The sequence below is a fragment of the Uloborus diversus genome, chromosome 5, assembly GCF_026930045.1.
Source record: "Uloborus diversus isolate 005 chromosome 5, Udiv.v.3.1, whole genome shotgun sequence".
In the NCBI taxonomy this organism is placed as follows: Eukaryota; Metazoa; Arthropoda; class Arachnida; order Araneae; family Uloboridae; genus Uloborus; species Uloborus diversus.
This window is the reverse complement of record NC_072735.1, coordinates 47,973,816-47,997,987: the sequence shown is the minus strand read 5'-3', so window position 1 is coordinate 47,997,987 and position 24,172 is coordinate 47,973,816. Positions and strand designations below refer to the sequence as shown.

The 24,172-nt window shown below is 31.3% G+C and overlaps 2 protein-coding genes across 4 annotated transcripts; both read left to right on the top strand.

The window, feature by feature from the left end:
- Positions 1 to 15,608: 15,608 nt before the first annotated feature.
- LOC129223445 (mpv17-like protein 2) lies at positions 15,609 to 23,509 on the top strand. Of its 3 annotated transcripts, none has more exons than XM_054858061.1 (3): positions 15,609 to 15,781; positions 18,900 to 18,994; positions 22,774 to 23,509. In XM_054858061.1, the coding sequence occupies exon 3, from the start codon at positions 22,793 to 22,795 to the stop codon at positions 23,387 to 23,389; it is 597 nt and encodes a 198-aa protein (XP_054714036.1). In that variant the 5' UTR covers positions 15,609 to 15,781; positions 18,900 to 18,994; positions 22,774 to 22,792; the 3' UTR covers positions 23,390 to 23,509. The 3 variants fall into 3 exon arrangements, with proteins under 3 accessions (XP_054714036.1, XP_054714035.1, XP_054714034.1); XM_054858060.1 differs by lacking the exon at positions 18,900 to 18,994 and adding an exon at positions 18,544 to 18,573; XM_054858059.1 differs by lacking the exon at positions 18,900 to 18,994 and having other exon boundaries at positions 22,774 to 23,498.
- Positions 15,661 to 17,727, top strand: LOC129223444 (acid phosphatase type 7-like). The gene has a single exon (XM_054858058.1). The coding sequence runs from the start codon at positions 16,023 to 16,025 to the stop codon at positions 17,352 to 17,354; it is 1,332 nt and encodes a 443-aa protein (XP_054714033.1). The 5' UTR covers positions 15,661 to 16,022; the 3' UTR covers positions 17,355 to 17,727.
- Positions 23,510 to 24,172: the final 663 nt, after the last annotated feature.

Sequence of the window (24,172 nt, the reverse complement as noted above, 5' to 3'; positions counted from 1 at the left end):
CTCTTCAGTTCCGCTATGTTTAAGTCATTGGGGACACTTGCAATGAGTCGAAAGTCCAAGAAATTGTTCAGCATTTAAAATGCGTATTTTTTTATGTTTGATATCCTATTTCGGAAAATGAAATATTATTTGTTTCAAAATTTTAATTTTGGAACCAATTAGGTTTTATTTTCAAAAATGCAATGAGACATTGCATAATTCTCTTGATAATATTCACTGCAAGGTGCTTTACTTCAAACATTGTGTGCAGCTCGTGAAAAAAAAATCATGTTTTTATGAACTATTTAGAAATAATTAATATTCCTCATGCGAATGGGCATTTTTAAGCTTTGTATGAAAAGTATTTGAAAAGTTATTCAAACTCGATCAACTTTTGAGCTTAAAGTACTCTGCAATTATTAATTCTGGAAAAGAAAGATTCTCGACGAAACAATAACTTGAAAAATCTTTTTTTTCTTCAATGTGCTTCGATACAGTCCTTTTTATAAAAGCACCAAACAATGAGTTTTATCGACAGAGTGGTTACTAAAATTGTTCACTTAAGAAGGATATGATGTTAACACTATACGGGGATTGATCACCTTAATTGGTGCAGGTCGCTTTGACTAATCCCTGGCTTTTGAGAGTTCGTTTATCGTGTATAGCTCTTAAAAGAAACGTTTGAAACGTTCAATTATTTCTCAAAATTTCATTAACGTGATATATTTTTCAACTTACTACTCGCTATATTTTTTTTCACTATTATTAAATGTCTATCAAAATTAACCTTACAATTTCTCTTGCGAGATACCGCATTTTGAAAGTTGTCACCCAAATATTTAAAGGTAACTTACACCAATAATTACATTTGCATTGAATATAGAAAAGGAAGATGATAAGTAATTCAATCATCTTTTCTACAAACTATTACACAAAAACATCTAAGGAAAATTTCGAATTTCATTTTAAATTAAAAAATTATTATGAAAAATTTGACGATAAAATCTGTATATCTGATCATCAATCATATATCTGATCTGAAAACAGCTTTTTTTTTAACTTCTAAGTTATATATATAATTCCTTCTTCTGAAACTTTCAATGCGAAGTTTAATGAAAGTGTATTTCTGTTCTTATTAGATAATTGCTAACTTTTTATCCTTCCTTAAAATTTCATAAATTATTGCAACGAAAAAAGATTCGCAAGACTGTTTGCTTTAAACTGTCTGTTTTGTTTTGTGTTATTTCATATAAAATCGGAAATGAACACTGGATATGGAAAAAAATAGGTCGATACCAGTCGCATATTTTAAATGACTTAATACTGCGATACGATTTCTTGAGTAACTGATAAATAAAATATTACATAAAACAGCCCAATACTTTGCATGAAAAATGAAATGAGCATATCACATGCTTAAAATTTCAGTTTAACAATTATTAGTGTATTTCCAAGAGTAAATTGTGTCATTGCCCAAGAAAAACCGTCTTGACAAGAGCACCGCGACACAACATAGCAATTCCACGGTAACGCACGTATCAGTTGTACATAACAGCCTATAATGACATCAAACATGTTAAAACCTTGTTTTATTTCATGAATTTTATGAAGGAATTGAATTCTTCTTCTATGTACTGCAGTTAAATTTTGAGGTTTTCTAGAAACAATCTTTAATATTGTTTGCTCAAACCCGGACGTATCTCATAAGGTTTGTACGTTACCGAGCCAAACAAAACATCACATTAATATTGTTTTTAGAAATCTTCAAAATTCAATTGCTTTTTGAACTTAATGAAGAGCATGGAATCTTCTATATACTGCAGTTAACTTTTGAAGACTTCCAGAAACAATATTTAAATAATAATATTTATTCAAAGACGGACGTATCTCATAAGATTCGTCCGTAACCGAGGAAAAAAAATCACATAAATATTGTTTGTGTAAACCTTCAAAATCAATTGCTTTTTGCTTGGAACCTTTGTAATATGTCTTCCCACAACAATTGATGCTTTGATTAAAATGGAATTTACAAAAGTGATTTGATTTGGTTAACCTATATTTGTTAATACTAATTTCATAAAATTTAGTTTTTCTGCCAAAATATTAAAATTGTGTTTATTTCTAACGTGAAAACGATTTGATAATAAATCTGTATTACATACGTAATTTTAAAAAAAAAAATTAATGGAGGTCGATTGATACGGCCTTATTGCTTTTCTATCCGATGTATTCTTAATATTCCACATAAATGTATCCACGTTTATTTTTTTCTACTCAGCAAACAATCTGGACGATTTTGTCATTTTCTATATTTTTAAAATATGTATTAATGACCAGCCTAAAAACTGCCATTTTTAACTTTTATATCCACTTGAAATGAATATTTAATAATTGGTTTTAAATGGAATTTTTCAACTATTATATAATTAGTATAGAATGTGTGATATTTTTTCACTCTGAAAATGAAAACGAAAACGGTAGTATTTACAGAAAGACATCAGATAAATTGCCATTTTGGCAGCTATATGCGATTTTTATATCGCTTTGACTTTTTTTAGCAGTTTATCTGATGTTAAATTTCACTCTTTTTTTTTTGGAAAGTTGATATAAAACAAACTTTCAAATATCTTACGTGCACATAGTTCGTTTTTAAATTTAAAAAAAGGTTTAATTTTTTTACATACATAATTTTATAGGTTTTTTTCTCTGAAAAACTTTCCTTGAAATCAAATTTTCTTCCTTAAATTAAATTCTAAATTTCAAAGTTTTGCTGAATATAATTTTATTTAGGTCAAATCTTCTTATTTACTTCTTCAATTTCATAGATGCAATATATGTTGCTTGAAATGTTTTAAAAGATTTCACTTCTGAAAAAGTTGATTTTTTTCCCTATCATCTTTCTTTTATGGAAACTTCCATATTTTACTTGTCCTCCATTAGTTCTAGTCACTGCTTCTTTTTGCCTTTTAATTTTCTTTCTCAACTTTTTTTAAAACTTGTTTCAAATCGTTTGTTTTAAACTATGATGTTTGCTTTGGAAAATGTTACTAAAATATTAAAGAAAAAGCAATATCTTGACTGTTAACGCTGTATTTTTGAAAACTAATAAAATATATTTTTAAATAATCGATGTTTATCTGTTGTGTTTGTGTTATCCCACACAAAAATGAAATTACCAAAGAAGAGGAGTTCCAATTAATGCAGAAGCAAGACATTGAAAATCAAAACAAATGAGTTTGTTAGAAATAGCATTGATAAAATCGATACTGCAGAAGTAATTCTTGAAGGAGCAGTAAATTTTGAATTCTTTCTAAACCATAAGTACTCTTAATTTAAAGCTATCAATTATTTTGTTAAGATTTTCGGAATAATAGAAAACATTTTTCGTTTGAGTCACAGCAGCCCTCAATTGTTTCAGCAGCATTTTTTCAACTTTTTACCTCAGTGGGTCGATCCTCGCTTATGATGGATCAAAACTCCCTAAAATAGGAAGGTTTGACCCAGTTAGGACACTCTTGGAAAAATTACTAATAAAAAAAATCATATATTATTTAAATAAAAAAATAATGAAAAAAGGGGCAGACATATCGGTAAGGTATCGGACTTGTGACCGGATTGTCCCTGGTTCCCCCCCCCCCTAGCCGGTCAAAGATCCACCGTCTTCATTAAGGGTGACGGGGGGACGTTAAATATGCTCGTAGTCACAAAGTCCTGCAAGTGCAACGGTACATTGGGGGTGCTAGGCCAAAAGTTATTCGACTTCTGGTTTGGCTCTAAATTATCGAACTGTCCATAGATGGTGCTGCCAAGCTGCCATCTATCGTGTTGTCTGAGTCAAATCAGACTTCCACCTAGAAATAGGCGCTCGATTAAAACGGAAGCCGTAACCCCTCTGCCTTAAAATCGAGTAGCATTACTACTCGGGCTCGGATTCCCGAGTGGCATAAGTAACAACAACAACAGAACAGTAAACAAAAATGTCAATTTGGAAATTTTCTATCGGTCAGAAAAAAAAATGAAAAATGAATTTGTTAAAAGCTGATTAAACCTCCCTAGCTTCCCCTACAATGCGAATGGTATACGTTTTGTCTTTTCCCTTTTTTTTTCATTCTCAAAAAAGAAGACAGTTTTTAATTTTGACATAATCACAACAATGTAGGAATTTACTGTGTGTCACTCACTGATTGGAATAAAATTATGCACATCTATAGAACACTAAGAAATATTGCACCACTGTTTGTTTTTAATCGGCAATAAACACTTCTAACGTGATAAGATTTACCCCCACTTAGCTTAGGATTTTCAAAGACTTATCAAATTATTTTCAAGGATTCTAGAACAATTAAAATTATTTAACACAATTCATTTGTACTTTACAGTCTCTGATATTTTAGTACTTGATTGTAAATTTTCACAGTCCAGTTCACACTTTGTAAGAAAAGCAATTTTTAAAAGAAAAAAGAAACTACAGATTTCTCATTACAGCAACTTTCTTTCAGTTGCAAGTGGGGCAGAAAAAGAAAAGGGGTAGTGTATTTTTTTTCCGTGCTAAATAGATTGACGATATGTAGAAGAAGCAAGCAATAACAAAAGAATTTCCAAAATACTGCTTTCGAAATTATATAAATAGCAAGATATAAAAAATGATTTTGTATGAGTCACAGTTTTTTTTAATATGTTTCAGAAACGTGAGAACCATGGTTTTTACATTTCTGGTGCAGGGTGTAGCAAGGAGCTGAATTTGACATATATTGCCATTTCTTCTCCCTACCCCCTCCCAATTGTGGTTTGCATCCACACTTTTCCGAATTTTCAAGGTTTTCAAGCAAAAGAAAATGAAATTTATTTTTCAAGTACTTATGGTAGAATCCATGTCAATTCAACAAGGGTTGTAACATGATGGTTTCGGATTTTTGTTTTTGAATTTAACATGTGTTACAATTCATAAAAAATTAAGAAATACATTTTTTTTTTCTTTTTTTGCCCAAAAAAATTCTTGGGCCGAGATACAGGCCGCCAAGGTTGTCGGTCCTATCATGATTTCTCACTTCGGATTTTCGTCAAAATCTTAAAAGCACATTATGTCAGGAACGGAAGAATATAGGGTAGACCGGGGCACGTTTTCGCATTGGGTACGTTTACGCAGTGCCCTTTTTTCAAAACGAGTTATAAATGGAGAGCCAACAGTCATACCAAATTGATGCTACTCCCTAGCAAATATTATCACAAGTGTTTGAGCATCAGTCAAGTTCGGTTTAGCATGCGGATAGAAAAACGGATAGAAAAATCTGTTTTCTACCGAGCAGAGTAAGTTTTGTGTTAAACGTTTTGAAGCTTATTGTGAATAAATAATATTAAATAATATTTTGTTAAACACAAATAAATATACAAAAAAAAGCAGAATTTTCTTCTTCTTCTTCTTCTTCTTCTTTTTTTTTTTTTTTTTTTTTTTTTTTTTTTTTTTTTGAGAATTGTATTTATATGGACCGAAAAGTTATTTAGTTTTGTTACTCATCAGAAATAAATCTAAACTTGCCGATTATTTTAAAAGCTTCGCTTAAAATAATTACAAACATTTATTTGTTAACAAACACAAGACGGCAACAGTTAAAAAGTTTAAGTCATCGCGATTTTCTGATCATTTTCCAACAATTCAAACCACGCGAAATACGCAGTCGAGTCTATTACGATATATATTTCTTATTGTTGCAATTATAAAGCTATTTTTATTCACACACACACACACACACACAAAATCTAACCCCCGTGGAGCGATTGGCGCCAAAATTAAACAATCGCCTGTTTACCTATGGATTCACATTTATTCCAAATTTCATCCAGAACGTAGCATTACTTCTTGAGATATGGCACTCACAATGGAAAAAGTGAAACGTTCGATTGCGCCACCCCCTTTTCAGCTTTTAACGCCGAAATAGAATCAGCTCTTATACTCTCTGAGGGCTACTGGTCGATAAATTTTGGTTTGATTCGTTTATTATTTCTTGAGATACAGCAGTCACAATCGACGACAAAAAACGTTCTATAGCTCAGCCCCCGTTTGAGCTATAGACACCAAAATTGAATCAGCACCTGTACCTGTTAGGGACAACATATGGGCCAAATTTTGTTTGATTCCGCCAGTTACTTCCTGGGGAATAGCAGGTACGCATAACTCAAGAAACGTCCCATTGCTACACCCCCCCTTGGAGGAATTCACGCCAAAAGCCAATGAGCACAAGTTCACATAGGGGCACATATGTGTAAAAAATTTCGTTCAATTTAATGCTGTAGTATTTGCTGTAGAGATGCCACAAAAAACTGGTCACACACATATGTGACACACACAGACAGACATTTTTCGAAAATGGTCAAAATGGACTCAGCACACCTCAAAACGTTCGAATGCATCGAAATTCGAAAATTTGTACGAATCCAATACTTTCTTCTATATATTAGATGTAGAAAAAAGTAAAAATGAGGGTTTTTAAGTAGGCTTGCCAGACGTCCCGGTTTTCAGACAAAATTCCAGTGTCTCGTCCGGTTTAATTCACGTCCCGGGAAATGATAAATTTGATTATGTATGACCAAAAAAACTCCAAAAATAATTAACTGTGAAGGATCTTTTAGGATAATTACTTTGCCATTTGTAACATTAATAATGAATTATCTTTTAATTTTTTTACAAATATTAAAGCCATAAGTGTTCTAGCCAATAAAAAGACTATTGAATAACGTGTAAATATTATTCAATTTTTTTTTCCTTATTCAGTGTTCCTACTTACTTTAGTAAATTGAGAATATTAACATGTAAGAAACAAAATGTTTAAATTTATCTGGTTGGGTCATGTATTATTACTCCTGATTCTGGTTCATAATTTAGTAACCATTTATTCACAGCATTCAGAATGAACTACCCACTAAACTCTCCAAAAAAAACAGTCCTTTTGAATACCGCAATGCTGTCTGGGGGGAGGGGGTTCCCTTCCGGTGCCCCGGTTGGACATTTCAGAAATCTGGCAAGCCTATTTTTAAGGAACTCTTTACGTAGTTGCAGACCTGAAAATTCAAAAAAAAAAAAAAATCGCAACAAGTGACCAGACAACACTTTTAATTAAGTTATATAGCGAAATTTTCATTTTGAGTCGCCATTTTATTCAGGACATAATATTTAGTGAGAACAAGATGGCATTGCGCTTAACTATTCTTTCGACGCTACGCTGAAAGGCTGCGTGAGGAAATATAGCGAATCGGCTGGAGACCGCATTCTAGTTTTCATAAAAAATAAAACTCCTGGATAAAGTAGAGACTCAAAATGAAAATTTCGCTATATAACTTAATTAGAAGTGTTTTCTGGCCACTTGTTGCGATTTTTTTTTTTTTTTTTTTTGAATTTTTAGATTTGCAATTTCGTAAAGAGCTCCTTAAAAACCCTCATTTTTTCAAATGACTCTAAAGTCTGTTGAACGAAAAAGTAGAAGCTATCCTTTTCAGGAAACGTAGTGCTCAGTGGTATTAATAAACTGTAAAAAAATGAAAATTTTTGAAATTGACATATTTGAGAAAAATCAAAAACTTTATTTTAAACGTTTTTTTTTTTTTCAAAAGACTGTGGAAAAAAACTAAAGCACATATTTCAAAATGTTGCATATGTTATTATACAAGAGAAAATATCCTTTTAAATAAAACAAATAGCAACAGAATATGTTCTACCGTTCCTGAAATAATGTACTTAAAAGATTTTGACGAAAATCCCAAGTGAGAAATCATGACAGGACCGCCATTTTTGGCGGCCTGTATCTCGGCCTAAAACGAATTTTTTAATTTTTTATGAAGTTTAACATATGTTAAATTCAAAAAAATCCGAGACCATTATGTTACAGCCCTTGTTGAATTGACATGGATTCTACCTTATACTTTTTTTGGGAACGAATCATGCTAATTTCCGGGAGTTGGGGGCCCCTAACAAAGTGGGAAGGACCTTAATTACAGCTTGCTTGCTTGTACATAAATCCAGGCCTGGTCCTGGCTATCAATAGTTCTCGAGGAAATTTCAAATGATAATCAATCAAAACTAATTTCTTTCATGCTTCTTACAAATCGCGGGAACGATTAAAAATAATCATACTTGAAATTTATGACTTTATCTCCAACTAAAAATTGCTGATAACTAGTTTCCCAGTAAATTTTGGTGCGCTTGTGTAAAACTTTGAGTGTTTTTTACGGGCTTTCTAACAGCACCAAATCCAAAAATATTAGACTATCCGCTCACGTAAAAAGCCATTAGCGAGACAAATAGGTTTTAAATTAAAATCTCCGTTAATTAGCGTCTATTTCATTTATTTATTTGTTTTAATTGCACTAAAACTCGTCGATAGCTACAAAACAAAAAAAAAAATGAAGAAAATTGGTTGACAAACGGAGAAAAATGGGCTCAAAATTTTCCTTTCCCCATACCTATAATATAAAGATGTGTCATTGTCAGTTATGTTTCACTTTCTTAGAAAACTCACCTCACACAAAGATTTCCTGTGCTGGAAATAGGCTATATGGTTGAAGCTGTAGCAAACCTCCTTCTTTAAGGTTTTTAACAAAAAAAAAAAAAAAAAAATGGCCTGACGGCTTCTGAAATTTTTGCCCTTTTGCTTAATGCGCTGGCCATCCATATCTAGAATGTTCTTTAAAATCAGAAAATTTCCCTAGAGGAATTAATGCACAAATCTTCTCAAATGGACTAAGCAAAAGCAGTGCCCCCCCCCCTTAATGCGTAACGAAATAGATTCCACATAATCAGCGCAGATACAGACTGTAAACCACGGTTTCTCAAACTCTTTCTTGTACCTACCTCCTGAAAGAAATTAATAACAAAATAATTGACTCCCTAGCAAAGCAACACTAAATTCTTCAAGAAAATATATTTTTTCTTTCTTTGTTATTGGATAGCTGAATGAAATTTTGCTGCCAGCTTTCACTAGCAAGTAAATTTACACTGTAAAAAAAATCCGTAAAATTTACAGAAAAAAACTGTCAGCCAGGACGCCAGTTTTCTTCCGTTTATTTTACAGAAATCTTCCGTATTTTTATTATTTATTCAAGCTGATTTATTATTTTATGAAGATTAAAAAATGAAAATATACTTTCATAAATCCATTTCAATATTTACTATACTACTACGAAATACATGTATACAAAGGTAAGTTTCCGAATATGCCTCTGTAACAGATGACGAAAAAACATAATAATAAAATATTGATTAGGATGCAATGAAATGGAAGTTGCAAACGATTTAAGACTTATTCGCTTTAAATAAATATAAGATCAAAAACTCGAGCACGAGAACCAAAATCCAAACACGCGCTCGAAATTTCGAAGATTCGAAGAAAAACAAAGTATAACCGGTTACAGATTCAAAAAAACAGAGAAATCCTGTATTTTATTACGAACAGTTTTTTTCTGTAAAAAAAACGGATAACTTCTTCAATATTTACAGTTTTTTTTTACAGTGTACTCAATTGTCCCTCGTCGAATCAGAATAACATTTTGCACATCGATAGAGAACTTAAAATATTGAAGTTTTTTTTTTTTTTTTTTTAATCAGAAATAGACATTTTTAACGGGGTGAGATTTTTAACTATCGAGAGTTTTGAGGGTGCAATATATTCTTTTGCTTCAAATAGAACTTACAAAAATTCAAGTAATGATTAAAAATTCGAAAAAATTAATAAATAAATAAACAAACTAATGTTGACGTGTACCACAATTTTTCTGAAAATACTAATTAGGGTTGGTTGGTGTAAGTGGGACTGCTCTCTTTTGAGAATAGATCGTTTTTGAAACCTTATAAAAAAAGTTTTGAAGCAAAAAAATTCAAACTTACTGTCAGATTTTGTCTTGGACATTAATAATAAACAAAAGTTCATCCTTATTTTAATAAATAACGCATTAAATATTCTTAACGATTATGTTTTTAAAAAAATCAAGTGGGTGTCCCACTTACCCTTTAATAAGGGGTAAGTGGGACAACACCCACTTATTTAAATTTAAATCAAGCATATCTAGAAGGGGGCTTTACTTGATAAAGAATGTAAATTTTTAGTATGAATTATTTTTTTGTAAATGCATCTACTAAAGAGATATTTACTCTTTTAAATCTGTATGACGGAAAAATTCTAAACAAAACAATTACATCTGTGAAATTTATTGAAAGCCTATAGGTACATATTTTACTTTCACATATAAAGATTTGTTGAATACACGTAATACAGTTGATTAAGATCAATTTTCGTAAATTAGCCAAAACTATAAGTCGAAGAAGAAATTGGAAACACCAATTGGAAACTAAACGGCTGCTTTGTTGGTAAGTTGGTTGAAAACGAACTATTTTCACTTCATCCTCAGTACAATTCCAAAATTATCTGCTACACGCCAATAAAAAATGTCCCTAGTTCTATTCGTTCTTGCAAATTCAGCAGTATTTTTTTTATTATTATTTGTGTTATCAACTTCCAACATCAGACCTACATAATACTTTATGGCTTTCTTTGATGTAAGTTTCAAAATACATAATCACCAGCTTTAGTAGTTTTGTAGCTGAACTATCAATTCCTACTAGGTCATAGTTGTCTTGTATTTCACTAATAAATATTCCATCAGAGTTTCTATTGATTTAAAATTCTCAGTATTATGAGGGGAAACACATACCCTCATAGTGAGGTGACTCACTTACCCTTTATAGCAAAAAATTTACGGTGTGAGTGGGACCACTCCTCATAAACACTTATTAACAATATTTTATACAAAAATTATTGTTGCAATACGTACTTTAAGTTAAACAATACACGAAAGTTTAATGATCATAAAAAAATAATAATAACTAACCTGGAAGCACTTTGAAAAATATTGCTTAAACTCTCAAAAAAATATTTTTTAGAATTTTTTTTTTTTTTTTTTTTGACTAAGTTCTATGACCTAGGAAAAAAAAATTCCACGAAGCAAAACCAAACACTGTGATGAAATATGATATGATTTGTTGTACAAACACTGTATTCATATTTCAGTTTTAGGGAGTGACCCACTTACCCCAACCAACCCTATAGAGGAAACCCATGAATCTTGTCCCTTAGCCTAATGTCCCAATAATTTTATTTCTTGTCAAGTGTTATACATTATGAATTGTTCAAATGGACAGTATGTTACTCTCTTGTTGCCTATTTTCTAAAACTGTACAATATTTATTTTAAAGTATTTTTTAATATTGATCATTTCATATTTAATTCATTGTTGTATTTTTCGGTGGGTTGGAGAGGTATTTAAAAACTAATTGTACCGGAAGCCAATGTGAGCAAGTAACAATGCATTGTCTTTTTCTCTGTCAACAGCTGTCATTGGTTTATAGAATAAAAAACAATTTTTACTGTATGTTATCTTAATTTTCGAAAGAGTATATAACTTTTAAAAAGTTTTGTTTGCCTATTTCTGTTCTGATATTTTTGTAGTTCCAATTATATCTTATCAACTTCAAAATGCAGAATTTTGTATCTATTTCTCTATTTCTCCCCCGGACCCCCGACAATTGGGAATATTCTATACTCCACTTAAAGGAGAGTCCTGGGTCACTCTCTTGATACCATTCCCTTCTTAAGGTCAATTCAAACAGGACACCGGGGAAAACACATTAAAATACGATGAATAAAGTAAAAAATATTGCCGTATGTATCAGAAGAAAGACACAAACATAGTAAAGGGGCATAAATAAAAGATTGCTTTTTACACCACCGAGAGAATCGTTACTCAATTTACAAAAGGGGCCCCATACCTGAAATAATTAGTCAGGCCCCGTTAAGTCTAAATCCGGCCCTGGTCAGGACTCGTGACAAAAATTTGAAACATTTCCAAGGATTCCATCTAACTTAGTCTTATATCTTCGTAGGCTTTTAATTGGTGAATATATTAATCAGAAACACATTTTTTACCTTAAATGACTCTTTTGATGAGAAGAGATCGCTCCATTTCATATATCGTTGGAAAACCCGCAAAAAATACCCACTAAGAAGTTCCTACGTTCTGAAATTTACTCGAAGGCTTAAAGTAACCGGAAAAAGAGTTGCAAGCAACAGTTTTAAGTAGTTAAAAAGCAATTTTTATTTGATCAATTTACTAATGTTGCATGCAGGGGCGTACACAGACATTTTTGGGCCCGTCACAAATGACTTTTACTGGTCCCCTCCATATTGTTTACTTTTACGACCTACATAGATCTCACCTCTCTTTCTCATAATCTCGGGCCCTCTTCAGGCTCGGGCCCGGGAGAACAGGTGTCCCCCCTGTGCACGCCCCTGGTTGCATGTTGCCTTTCCTCACTAGAGTTAGAAGACATATATAAATATAACTCTTGCAATCGTTTTTCGTCGCATTGGAAGCTTTTCCGTTCAGGAGGGGAATAAAAAATTTTCTAATTTGATCACTTGTTTTATTGGCCGAATTCGTTTTTTGCTATAAGAAGTAAGTTTCCGCTGAGATGACATCTGGTTCAAGCTTGGTTATCGAGTATTTCAGACTAGCGAGTCTATAACAAAGAACCAGGACGAAACTGCAGTCTCTGTCATAACCTAGCTTTCAGTATAGTGCATGTAGTATTTTGTTTATTGATTTTAGCACAGAAGACATATCATTGATTTCAATATCTAAATTTCAATTTTAATGGCGATTATAAAACGATTGCTAGCTAAAATTTGGCGATTGCATCACTTGATTTCAGAAATTTTGGGGGAGGGGGAAGGGGAATAACATGCAAAATGATGAAATTATTTTGAGACGTTTCTTCAAATGCACACTGAATGCATTCAAAAAAAATAATAATAATTGATGGAATTTCAAAACACTGAATTTCACTTTTAAAAAGCCTAGAAACAATAGTTTTTTTTTTTTTTTTTTTTTTTTTTTAATACTAAGCACTTTACATAATGCGCTCAAAAGGACAAAATAACTTTTCTGAGTCAGAAAGGACAATTTAAGAATTCCTCCTGCAGTTTTCAATTATTCCAAGAAAAAGACTTCACAAACGAAGAAAAGTGCTACCCAAGTCATATAGAGAATGTTTTATCATTATCAAGCTTTCAATCATAAATTTGAGTGTTGAAACATGAATCTTTTTCTTATTGGGAGAGTTTGGTTTGAAATGACTTGAGCGCACTTTTCTTCGTTTGTGAAATCTTTTTCTTGGAATAATTGAAAACTACAGGAATACTTAAATTGCTCTTTGTGACCCATAAAAGTTGTTTTGTCCTTTTGCGTGCATAATGAAAAGTCCGGAGTATTTTTTAAAAATTCTGTTTAGTTTTAAAAATTTTATAGTTTTTCACTTTCAAACAAAATTTTATTTTAGAATTTAATATTTTAGCGTTAAGTTGTACCTTAAGATAAAGCAAATCATTTAGTAAAATCTCGAAGTTTCTAAGTGGTCAAGTTGCTAAGATATTCGCAACTCCAAAAAACTATAGGGCGCACTGCAGCCACTATCTAATGGCGGATGAAAAAGGTAAAACGAACGCACGCCGTATCGCAAAAAATGCTAATAAGCCTAGCAATTTTTGTTTGTATGCATGACTTTTTTGTTTTATTCTTTTTAAATTAATTTTTAAAGTCTTGTGGATATTCTGGCCCACGTAGAAAGAAATGAGGATTCAAGAATCATAACTAAACGTTAGAATTAAATGCAAGCTACGTAGTTCGTTGTTGTAAGCAGCCATTTCCCTGATGTTGAATTCAATATTTATCAACGGGGTCGTTTCCAATATTTTAAAAGTATTTTTTCTCAAAGAACATGCTTAAAAACATAGGATCTAACCATTTTTTTGAATCATTTGTTTAAGTTTAATAATTTTAAAAAATTACTTAAATCGGTGATCGTTCATTGTTTACATTTCTTGCCTATGGCATCACAAATGATGAAATGCCATTCTGTGTTGCCATTCACAGAGCAAAATATTTAATTCGCATCTTTACTCACGTGTATTGGCAACAATATGGTTGATAGCAAGCGTTGAGCGCAATTTTAATTCGCTTCTTGATTATCATAACGTGGAAAGGCACGCCAAAAAGCATCATTTGTGACGTCATCTAGACCACGCCTTGTTTAAAAAATCGGGCATTTTAAAAAATTAATTAAAAAATAACTGTTGGGAAAATGAAAGAATTTTCTGGGTCTATGCTGTTTTTTTTTTACTTATTCTATCAATTTCAGTGACTAAAAGTACTACTTTTAACTGAAGGAAACAACCCCATTCTTGAAGGAACGTTTTCATTGTAGCCATAAGAACACTATAAATATTTCATGTAACAAAACCTCTGTTTATGAGTTATTTCTGTCATGCATCATCAATAAAATTCTCACGGATACATGGGGGTAGTTTTCTTTTTAATTGATTTTCTATTATTTCTTTTAACTTATTCTGTAATGTAATCTTTCTAACATTTTAATCCACGCACGATGAGAAAAAAAAAAGGCTTACAACTGAAATGCGAAATCTCGCCAAGAGTTCTTTGCTCACACAATACTGAAACTATAATCCTAAACTATAATCGCACTATTTTGGCAATGAAAATTCTCAGCGCGTCAAACATTTTTCATTTTGTTCTACGATAATATAATTCAAGAAAATATTTTGCATACTATCCGTTCTAACTGAATGCTGCAGTAAAATAAGGTTTTTTAAATTAATTATTTTTAAACTAGGCGGAGATGAGTGCCCTAATTCTTCTGCTAATGTCGTCAAATCCTTCTTTTAAGCTTAAGATTTGAAAAAAAAAAAAAAAGATTTTCTTACAAATTCACACAAAATAATTTTAAAAAAAAAATGGTATAAAGTTATCCTCTTTTTCAAAAATAAAAAAAGCTTCGAAAAGGCGAGCATATTCGTTGATAATTTCATGCAAATGCGAAGTTTGTTAATCCAGAGTTTTCTTGTGTTTATGCTTTCGCCATTTACGACAATCAACACACTTTTTAGAGGGAAATAATGAAAACTAACATTATTTTGAGAAGCTCGAGAATACCATTAAAGGGGACGAAACAATTTCTGTTGCCGAAAGCAATCTAAGACACATCGAAAGCCTTTAATAAATACTCCTAACAAACTGCCTATGTTTACAAAGAGACATACGTTTAACGCAATGTTTTACCTTTTTCATCAACTTTATAAATCACGCAAGGTAGCGTATTCGAGCGCTGGAGTTGCGAATAAGCAAATGCAGTCCTCAGATTTTTCCATATTAACAATCAAGCCAATAAAAGTGCTTAAAAACCAACTCAGTTTTTCAAGCATCAGTAACTAACTATAAATAACTTTTTCGCAAGTAGGTGGCGCCAGATGCATTGCTGAATAATGGCTTTATTGTAAATTAAATACTCGTACTTTACTCTTCGACAATCTGTGTTCTCGCTCTGCTTTTGATACACGCAGCATTTATTATTTATTGATGTATTAAAAAAAATCAGTATTTTTTTCAGGCGCTTGACCATTCTCGTTTAGAACGTATGAGATAACGAACTTGAAAGTCACTCCTCTCCTTTTCTTCAGTTAAGCCGATCAAAACGGTGCTTTGTAACTGTGCTTTGTAATCCGTGACCGTAACCAAAATTTTTCTTAGAAAACAAACACTAGTATTGAATAAATTATGTAATACGGCGAGTCATGTAATCTTGCGAAAATATATTCAATTTTTGTTTTTCATGATTGCGCAATAGCAGCAAAATTTAACAGCATTCTTTCCATGCGTCATTCTCCGGAGATTCTCACCGTTTAAGGTACGTGTAGAACATTTTCTTTTATTCACTTTTATTGTGATTTATCCGAGTTACACCGACTTACATTTTGCTCTTTCGATTGACTTTTTTACCCTCTGATTCATCCCGTGACTTTCTTATCAAGCGGAAGAAACGTGCAGTGCGATAACAACTGTTTATAAACAGAACATTTTATAAAACGTTGTAGTTTGCATCTTTTGCAACGTTGTAATTATTGGCTTCATCCAACACATCTTTCAACATGTATTTTAAATCTGTGATTGTTTTCCTATGCTTTTATGCATGTGCACATACAGTTTTTTCCGTAGTGAATGATCAGCCCGTGGTGAACACTCAGCCTGAGCAAGTGCATTTATCCTGTGGAAATTCACCTACAGAGATGATGGTGACCTGGGTTACAATGGATCCAACGAACACTTCAACTGTAGAATACGGACTGCGAAAATTGGATCACACACAAACAGGTACTGTGAGCAAATTTGTTGATGGTGGATCTGAAGCCCGCGTGTTATTTATTCACAGAGTTTTATTGACTGATTTAAAGCCAAATACAGAGTATGTGTACCATTGTGGTAGTGATGATGGCTGGAGTGCAATTTTCTGGTTTACAACTCTAAAAACTGGCACCGACTGGAGTCCCAACTTTGCCATTTTTGGGGACTTGGGAAATGTTAATGGACAATCTATTCCTCGTTTGCAAGAAGAAGTTCAGAAAAACCATTTTGATGTTTTATTGCATGTTGGTGATATTGCATATAATATGGACACAGACAATGCTCGAGTTGGCGACGAATTCATGCGGCAGATGGAGCCGATTGCTGCATATGTACCTTATATGACTTGTGTTGGAAACCACGAGTATGCTTATAATTTTTCGAATTACGTTAACAGATTTAGTATGCTCAATCAAGAAAGGGAAATAAACAATTTGTTCTATAGTTTCGACGTGGGGCCAGCTCATATCATAGCATTTTCAACCGAGTTTTATTTCTACGTTAATTACGGCTGGACTCAAATTGTACATCAGTATGAATGGTTAGAAAATGAGCTGAAAAAGGCTAACCTGCCAGAAAATAGAGCTGAAAGACCATGGATAATAACCATGGGACATAGACCTATGTACTGCAGTACAGATGATAGTGATGACTGCACCCACAAAGAAAGCATTATCCGTAAAGGTATTCCTTTATTAGGAGCATTTGGCTTAGAAGACTTGTTCTATAAATATGGAGTCGATTTAGAGTTATGGGCTCATGAACATGTGTATGAAAGAATGTGGCCTGTTTATGACAGAAAGGTTTATAATGGAAGTCTTGATGCTCCTTACACTAATCCTAAAGCACCAGTCCATATTATCACCGGATCTGCAGGATGCCAAGAAAAGCTTGATCCATTTGTTCCAAACCCCCCTCCGTGGAGTGCAGTGCGAATTTCAGATTATGGTTTCACACGAATGAAAATTTACAATAAAACCCATTTGTATATGGAACAAGTATCTGATGATCAGAATGGGCGAGTTGTTGATAAAATGCTTCTTATCAAAGAAAAGCATGGACCTGAGGCTTGGTTGTAAAAAAATGTATTATATAATTTATTATTTTGTATTTTTATTTTTAGTTGCAAAAATTGTTTCTCTATACTAAACAAGCTTTTGTGCTTACAAAAAAGAATCTGGGAATGTGTTATGAAGTTTGAGTTTGAGAGTTAAAGATAAGGGAACTTTTGAAGCAAATTTATTTTGTACTCTATCCTTGGTTACATTTGTTATGCCTTTGTTACTTAAGTAATGTATTCTTGCATGAAACTGTTTCAAGAATAAACTTGTTAATCCTATACTATTTGTTTTCTTTTTGTAAATTTTGTTTTTAATGTGCAAGATATATTATTTTGTTTCTCCTAATATATAATAAATATGTATTAATAATCAAATAGAAAATAAATTTACATCTTTTCTCTTGAGTATTAGAAATAATTTTCAGAAAGTATGATTTTGTTACTAAGTTGGCATTAGTAGATTAGACAGTATTTATTGTTTCAGAACTTAAATTGTAGGTTTGAATATGATGAGCAAAAATATAAAGTTGTCTTTATGTTCCAATTAAAGCTAATATAATTTGGGTATTTGAAGATAAAATTTAAAAATAAATTAGTTAAAATGATAAGGTTAATTGTAACAGCTATACGAAAATGGTACAGCTTGATTCGATTCAATATAATTTTAAGTGCAAGTTATCCGACTGTTTAGAAATCAGTACAAGGTGTATATACAAAAAATTATCAAAATGAAATATGTTGATTGTGAAAATAATTGTTTGATATTTCAATTTTTCTCTTCTCTCTTCTTCAACTTTTTTTTTTTCCCCCCAAATTACCAGATATAGTTTATTTGAATAGCTGAATCCAAACTTAGTTTTTATTATTTTGTTATTCAGCTGATTACTGGAAAAAAAATTCTAGAAAGGATAATTCTAAATTTTCTTTAAATTCATTCTTATTAAATTTAAAAAAAAAAATAATAATGCACACAAAAATTCACTGGGCAAGATAAATAAATTTATTTCAATTTCAAAAAATTTGTCATTAAATATTATAGTTTGTATATTTAAGATATATGGAGTAAAATATTCTACATTGTTTGCTCTTTTATATCAATTTTAATATATAATGGGTTTATTTGCTCAGACAAGTTGTGCTTCTCAAACTGATGTAAGAGACTTCAAAAATTGTCCAACAAACTTAAACATTCAAGTTTTTATTCTTAGATTGCCATGCTATTTGGATGCAATATATTGGTGAGTATTAATAAAATAAGATGTTTTTATTTCAAAAGTATTGACTTTGTTCAACATTGTAAAAGTTTTTGACTTTGACAAAAGTTTTTAAATATTTCAAGTTCATCTGTTTTTTATTTTTATATGCAGTAGAACCTCGTTTATCTAGATCTATGGATCAAATTTGCAGCCTCCAATAAAATTGTACATTCTTTAAAATTAAGCAAAGAGACGTAAAAGTACGTAAAATATTCGCTTTTTATTTTGATCAAATGAACAGCTCCTGCAAGATTGTACAATAATTTGTTAGATTGTGCAGTTTGATAATCTAAACAATGCCTCTGCAGCTGAACTCTGGTGATGGAGCTTTAGGATGATCTTGTGTTATTCAAACTACACATGTTGAAACCAGAAGGGAGTGGACTAATCTTTCATTAAGAAAGTATGTTTCTTTTTAATGCTTTATAAAGAAGTATATGTAATTTTGTTACAAAATACATTTTTTCTTTTTTTTTTTTTTTAATTTTTATACTGAACGGCAAGTCTGCTTATTTAAGAATTTGCTTTTTCTGCTCCTGTAGAGGAAGGTGGGGTATCTTGGGACACCATAAATTTCAGCTTTAATTTTGTAAACAGAAATTAGTTCCTTAAGTCATCATCGATGGCAGCAGGTTCTACTCTTTAATGTACTTTGGAATTTCTCGCATGAACATATAAAGACTGATCTAATTTTCTTTGTTTTCAGAGGTTCAGAGTTACGTTAATAAGTGGTTTCATTATTAAATTTTTTAAGTAGGAAATGAAATAATTTCAATCTAAACATGTAGTAATTAAAACATGTCCTTTCATAATAATTTAAGGGTTAAAAAATGTATTTTACTGTTAAGTTTAACTTTTAAAAATTTGATATGTAATAGCAATCTAAGTGGAGCAGATTTAGAGACAGAGTTGTGGAGCAGGTCGGGACACTGTCCCAAGCTGCTCCATCAGTGTACATTACTGAAAAAGTCTATTTCATTGAACTGAATAAATTTGATGAGTTTAAATGATTTAAAATTGAGAAAAATGGCTACTGTCATACAGAAAATTGGTTTTTCTTTCTAGGTAAAGTATTAAAATAATAGAAATGGTGAGATAAGAAAAAAAAAATAGGAAGTTCCCTGCTGCTGATGTGTTTGCTCTTAAAACAGCAGCAGAAAATGTTCTTAGAAATAAGATTTTAATTATTTAAGATGACAATTATTAGGATTATTGCTGGTGCCCCGCCTAGTGGGGCAGGTCGAAATGTTGTAATGACCTTTTAACTTTACAATGAAAATTTAATTTGATGAAATAATGGAGTAAAGGAAATTTTAAATGAAATGAAAATGTCTAAATTGCATGTTCAGCTAAACTTGGAAAAAATTGGTTTGAAAATAAAATTTCTAAAAATCATTGTCTAAAAAGTATACCAAGGTGTCCCATCTTCCCCTACAACATGGATTTGTGATCATCTGGATGAATGAGGTTGCACTGTACTTTCAATCTCAATAAATTGTATCTTAGCATCGGCAAGTGCCCCCCCCCCCCACTCCCGCCCCTTCTTTCCTTTGTTTTCATATTTCAAGGAGTATGCCACTGGTGACAACTACATGTTTGTTTAACATTCATAATTAAGAGCAAAATAATTTTAAATTTTTTCCGCCAGGTTGCATTTAGCTGGATGACAATTGTTTGATATTAGATTATACATATTTGTCTATAATTGGTTCCAGTTAGTCCAGCTACATGAGCTTGTACTGTACTTTCAATCTCAATAGCATCTGCAAGTTGCATTTAGCTGGATGACAATTGTTTTATATTTGATTATACGTATTTGCCTTTGGATTTCATTTGCACATATTTGTCTTTGGACATTAAGATTCGCTTTGGTCCCAGTTAGTTTGGATAAACAAGCTTGTACTGTACTTTCAATCTCAATAGCATCTGCAAAAAAAAAGTGCTTCCCCCACCCTCCCTTTCATTTGTTTTCCTTTATTGAGGACTATGCCCCTCATGATGACTCTACATCTTTTGTGCTGGAAATTCATAACTAAAAGCAAGATAATTTTATGTGTTTCTACTAGGTTGCATATAGCTGGATGACAATTGTTTCCTATTAGATCATACAGTATATTTCTCTTGGCCACTCCATGTAACACATAAAAGTTTTAAAAAATGTTTGATTAGTTTCCTTTTTATTTCTAAAGTTCATTTCATTCACTTGAAAAAGGAGCTGCTGGTATTCTTGTTTCCTTCACGATTTTGTTTGATATTTTCTGATTGAGGCTGGCTAAATAGATAGATGAGTTACTTTTTTTAAAAATACAGTTAATATAAGAGTAAATTGAACAACAGTATTGAATGTTTTTACATTTAATAACAGTAAATTGAATATAAAAACATCACTCCCCCCATTAAAACCATGTTTTTTTTTTTAATTATTTATTTTAATAATTTAATCTAGTTTTTTATGTAGAAGTTTTCAATATATATTTCCCCTATAACTTATTAAAAATAGAATCCAATATACTAAAAGAAAAAATTCTAAGTTCAGATAGTTTGGTTGTCTGTTGAGAAAATTTTAGGATGAAATTCAAGTCAGCAAGGAGAAAAATATTCATTAAGCCAAATTTTGTATTACTCGATTTTTTTTTTTTTTTTTTTTGCATTCCTGCAACTTTGACTTATTGAAGTTACGCTGTAGATCATGGATTTATCTTTTAGTCTTTGTATAGACTCAAAAATACTTTAATTGTTCATGATCAGTGGTGTTCCCATAGGTTACATTCCATATACGCCGTATACTCTCAAACATTTTATATACGTATAGCGTGTACCCTCAAGCATATTATGACTTATTATGTACATGATCGCATACGCATTTTGTGCATATTGAAGGGAACATCACTGTTCATGACTCATACAATTTTTTTAAAAAACTGCTTGAAATAATTTCCTTTTCAAGTGCTTGGAAAATGTTTAAATGCATTGAACATGTTTGTGAAGTTCATAATTTGTTCAAATGGGGAAGACACGTTCTGAAAAATTTCTCTTTTGAAAATTTTTTTACTACCCTCATGACTCGTCAAAGCAATACCTTCCTTGTGAAACGTAAAGATTATTCCTTTAGCAAGCATATATTATACAGACATCTGCCGGTCATGTGGTCTCTTTCACCTACCTCACAGCAGACCCCACTGTTTAAAATTTCCTCTTGGACCACTATTAAAGATCAATTTTGAAGTTTTCATGGTGTGGTGTTCAATGTTTTCTATTGTAATAAAATTTTATATGAACTTAGACAAATCTGTATTTAGTATTTTGGTTCATGTAGTTTGGTTCAAATGGTCTACACTTTCTTTTAAGGACTAGTCAACTATTCCTTGAAAAAGTTTTAGCTTGAAACAGGTTGTGAATACTCAATTTTATTTTTAATTTTGCATATTAACTATGCTTTTAAAGTGATATTTTAATAATTTTGCTTTAGAAAATAATTTGCAAAAATTTAAAAATGATATTTTCCAATATATAAAGGAAGTGCTGTTGGTAATTTGTGTAGAGATGAAATTATTCAACAGGGTCAGAAGTTGACATCAACAGAATAATTAAACTGCTTAAGAATGAATTTGAAGAAAAGAGATCTAGACATATTGACAATTATCTTGGATTTGAAATTGAAATTGCTGAAATAAATATGTAAAAAAAATTAAGAGAAAATGACTACTAAAATTATAAAGAATTTTAGCGTGACAGATGGCAAAGGATTGGAACATGCATTTTTTTTTACATTGCATTTAAGTAACCATTTGTCATTGTTTAAAGACTGAATTAATATGATTGCTTTTGAGTCACTCTTTTTACTGAGATATAAATTGATCCATAACAAATGACCTAGATTATTAACAAACTCATATTACTTTTGCCTTGCTCCATTTTTAAACATTTGTGTTCTTGACTAAACGAATATTTTTATTCTACTTTTCTTTTCCCCCAAAATTAACCCTGAATTATTTGGCATGCCTGATAATTCAAATGTTTTCGCATACTGGTCAGCCTCGCTTATTTTTGACATGCAGGGTAATAACGTATAAGTTATATTATATCTTTTTATTTAATTTTAAAAATTATTTTATAGTTTTAAATCAAAATATTAAAACTATTTTATAGTTTTTATGATTTAATTCTTCTGTCTTTTTTTAGGTAATCAATCAAAGATAATATGGCTACAATGATGAATGTGTACCTAAAAAAAGTATTCCAAAAGACTGTGTTGATTAACAATCATCTTTTCAAGAAGCATCTTTTGCTGACTAATGCAACATTTTCTATGGCAATGGGCATTGCTGGTGATCTTGTGCAACAACATTATGAAATATTGACGAAGGGTGAAGACAAATGGAAACCTGTGAGAACTTTTCATATGTCAGCTGCTGGGCTTACAACTGGAGTGCTTTCTCATTACTGGTACATCATTATTGACCTATTTATACCTGGATCATCATTTAGAGCAGTTGTAAAAAAAGTATTGTATGATCAAATTTTATTTTCTCCAGTGAATTTAACAGTATATTTTGGTACGGTAGCTGTTCTTGAAGGCTCTTTGAAACAGTTAAAAGAAGAATTAATTGAAAAAGGTACCAAAATTTACACTGCAGAGTGGATAATTTGGCCACCAGCACAGTTTATAAATTTTTATATCTTACCGTTAAGATATAGAGTATTTTTTGATAATTTTATTTCATTTGGATTTGATATTTATTCTCCATACGTTAAGTATAAATGTAAATTAAAATCTGAAATAAATGATGAAAGTTAATGTATAATATCATGCTGTTTCCTGCCATTAAAAATATTGAAAACTGTTATGGAATAATCCTTTGATTTTTTACAAATATAAGTACAAAAATCACAAGCAGCAACAAGACCTTGTCAATTTACCAATTACCTGATGAAGATTAAGAACCATTTTAACATTATTGACCCTATTGTTCTTGTTAGTACTAGCTCTTTCTGGTAAACAGGGTGGCGACAGATCAGGGAGATCAGGGAACTTTATTAATCAGGGAAAAGTCAGGGAATTTTGAAAATATGACAAAAAATCAGGGAAAATTGATTTTATGAAGAAAAAAAAATTTTTTTTTGCTTTACAAAATTAAGTACTCTAATTCCCTACGCATTTTCCGCCAATTAACTGTTCAAAAAAAAAAAAAAGGAAAATCAATGAGGTGCGATTATACATTGCGCATTAGGGTGGGCCGAAAAAACTTTTTTTGGAAATCTCTTTTTGGATAGTGCGGAAAAATTGCTATATGGGCCCATAAAAAATTTCGCTAAATTTTTTTAATATTTAGCTGGCGCTATTTGACCTTGAAAAACTGAAAAAAGGGCAAAAATGCACTTAAAAAAAAAAGAAAATGGGGGGGGGAGTTAAAAATAAAAGTTTGAAGCTAGTTTCAGCAAACATTAGAAGTATCTGTCAGTGAATTAGTTGAAATCCTCAAAGACTTTTATACATTTCGTAGAATATTTAGCTAAACTAATTTAAGACTGACACATGGGAAAAATGAAAAAAAAAAAATTTTTAAGTAGTTTCAAAATA

Excerpts from the sequence above, each read along its gene's own strand:
- LOC129223444 (XM_054858058.1), top strand. The coding sequence starts at position 16,023 with ATGTATTTTAAATCTGTGATTGTTTTCCTATGCTTTTATGCATGTGCA.
- LOC129223445 (XM_054858061.1), top strand. The coding sequence starts at position 22,793 with ATGGCTACAATGATGAATGTGTACCTAAAAAAAGTATTCCAAAAGACT.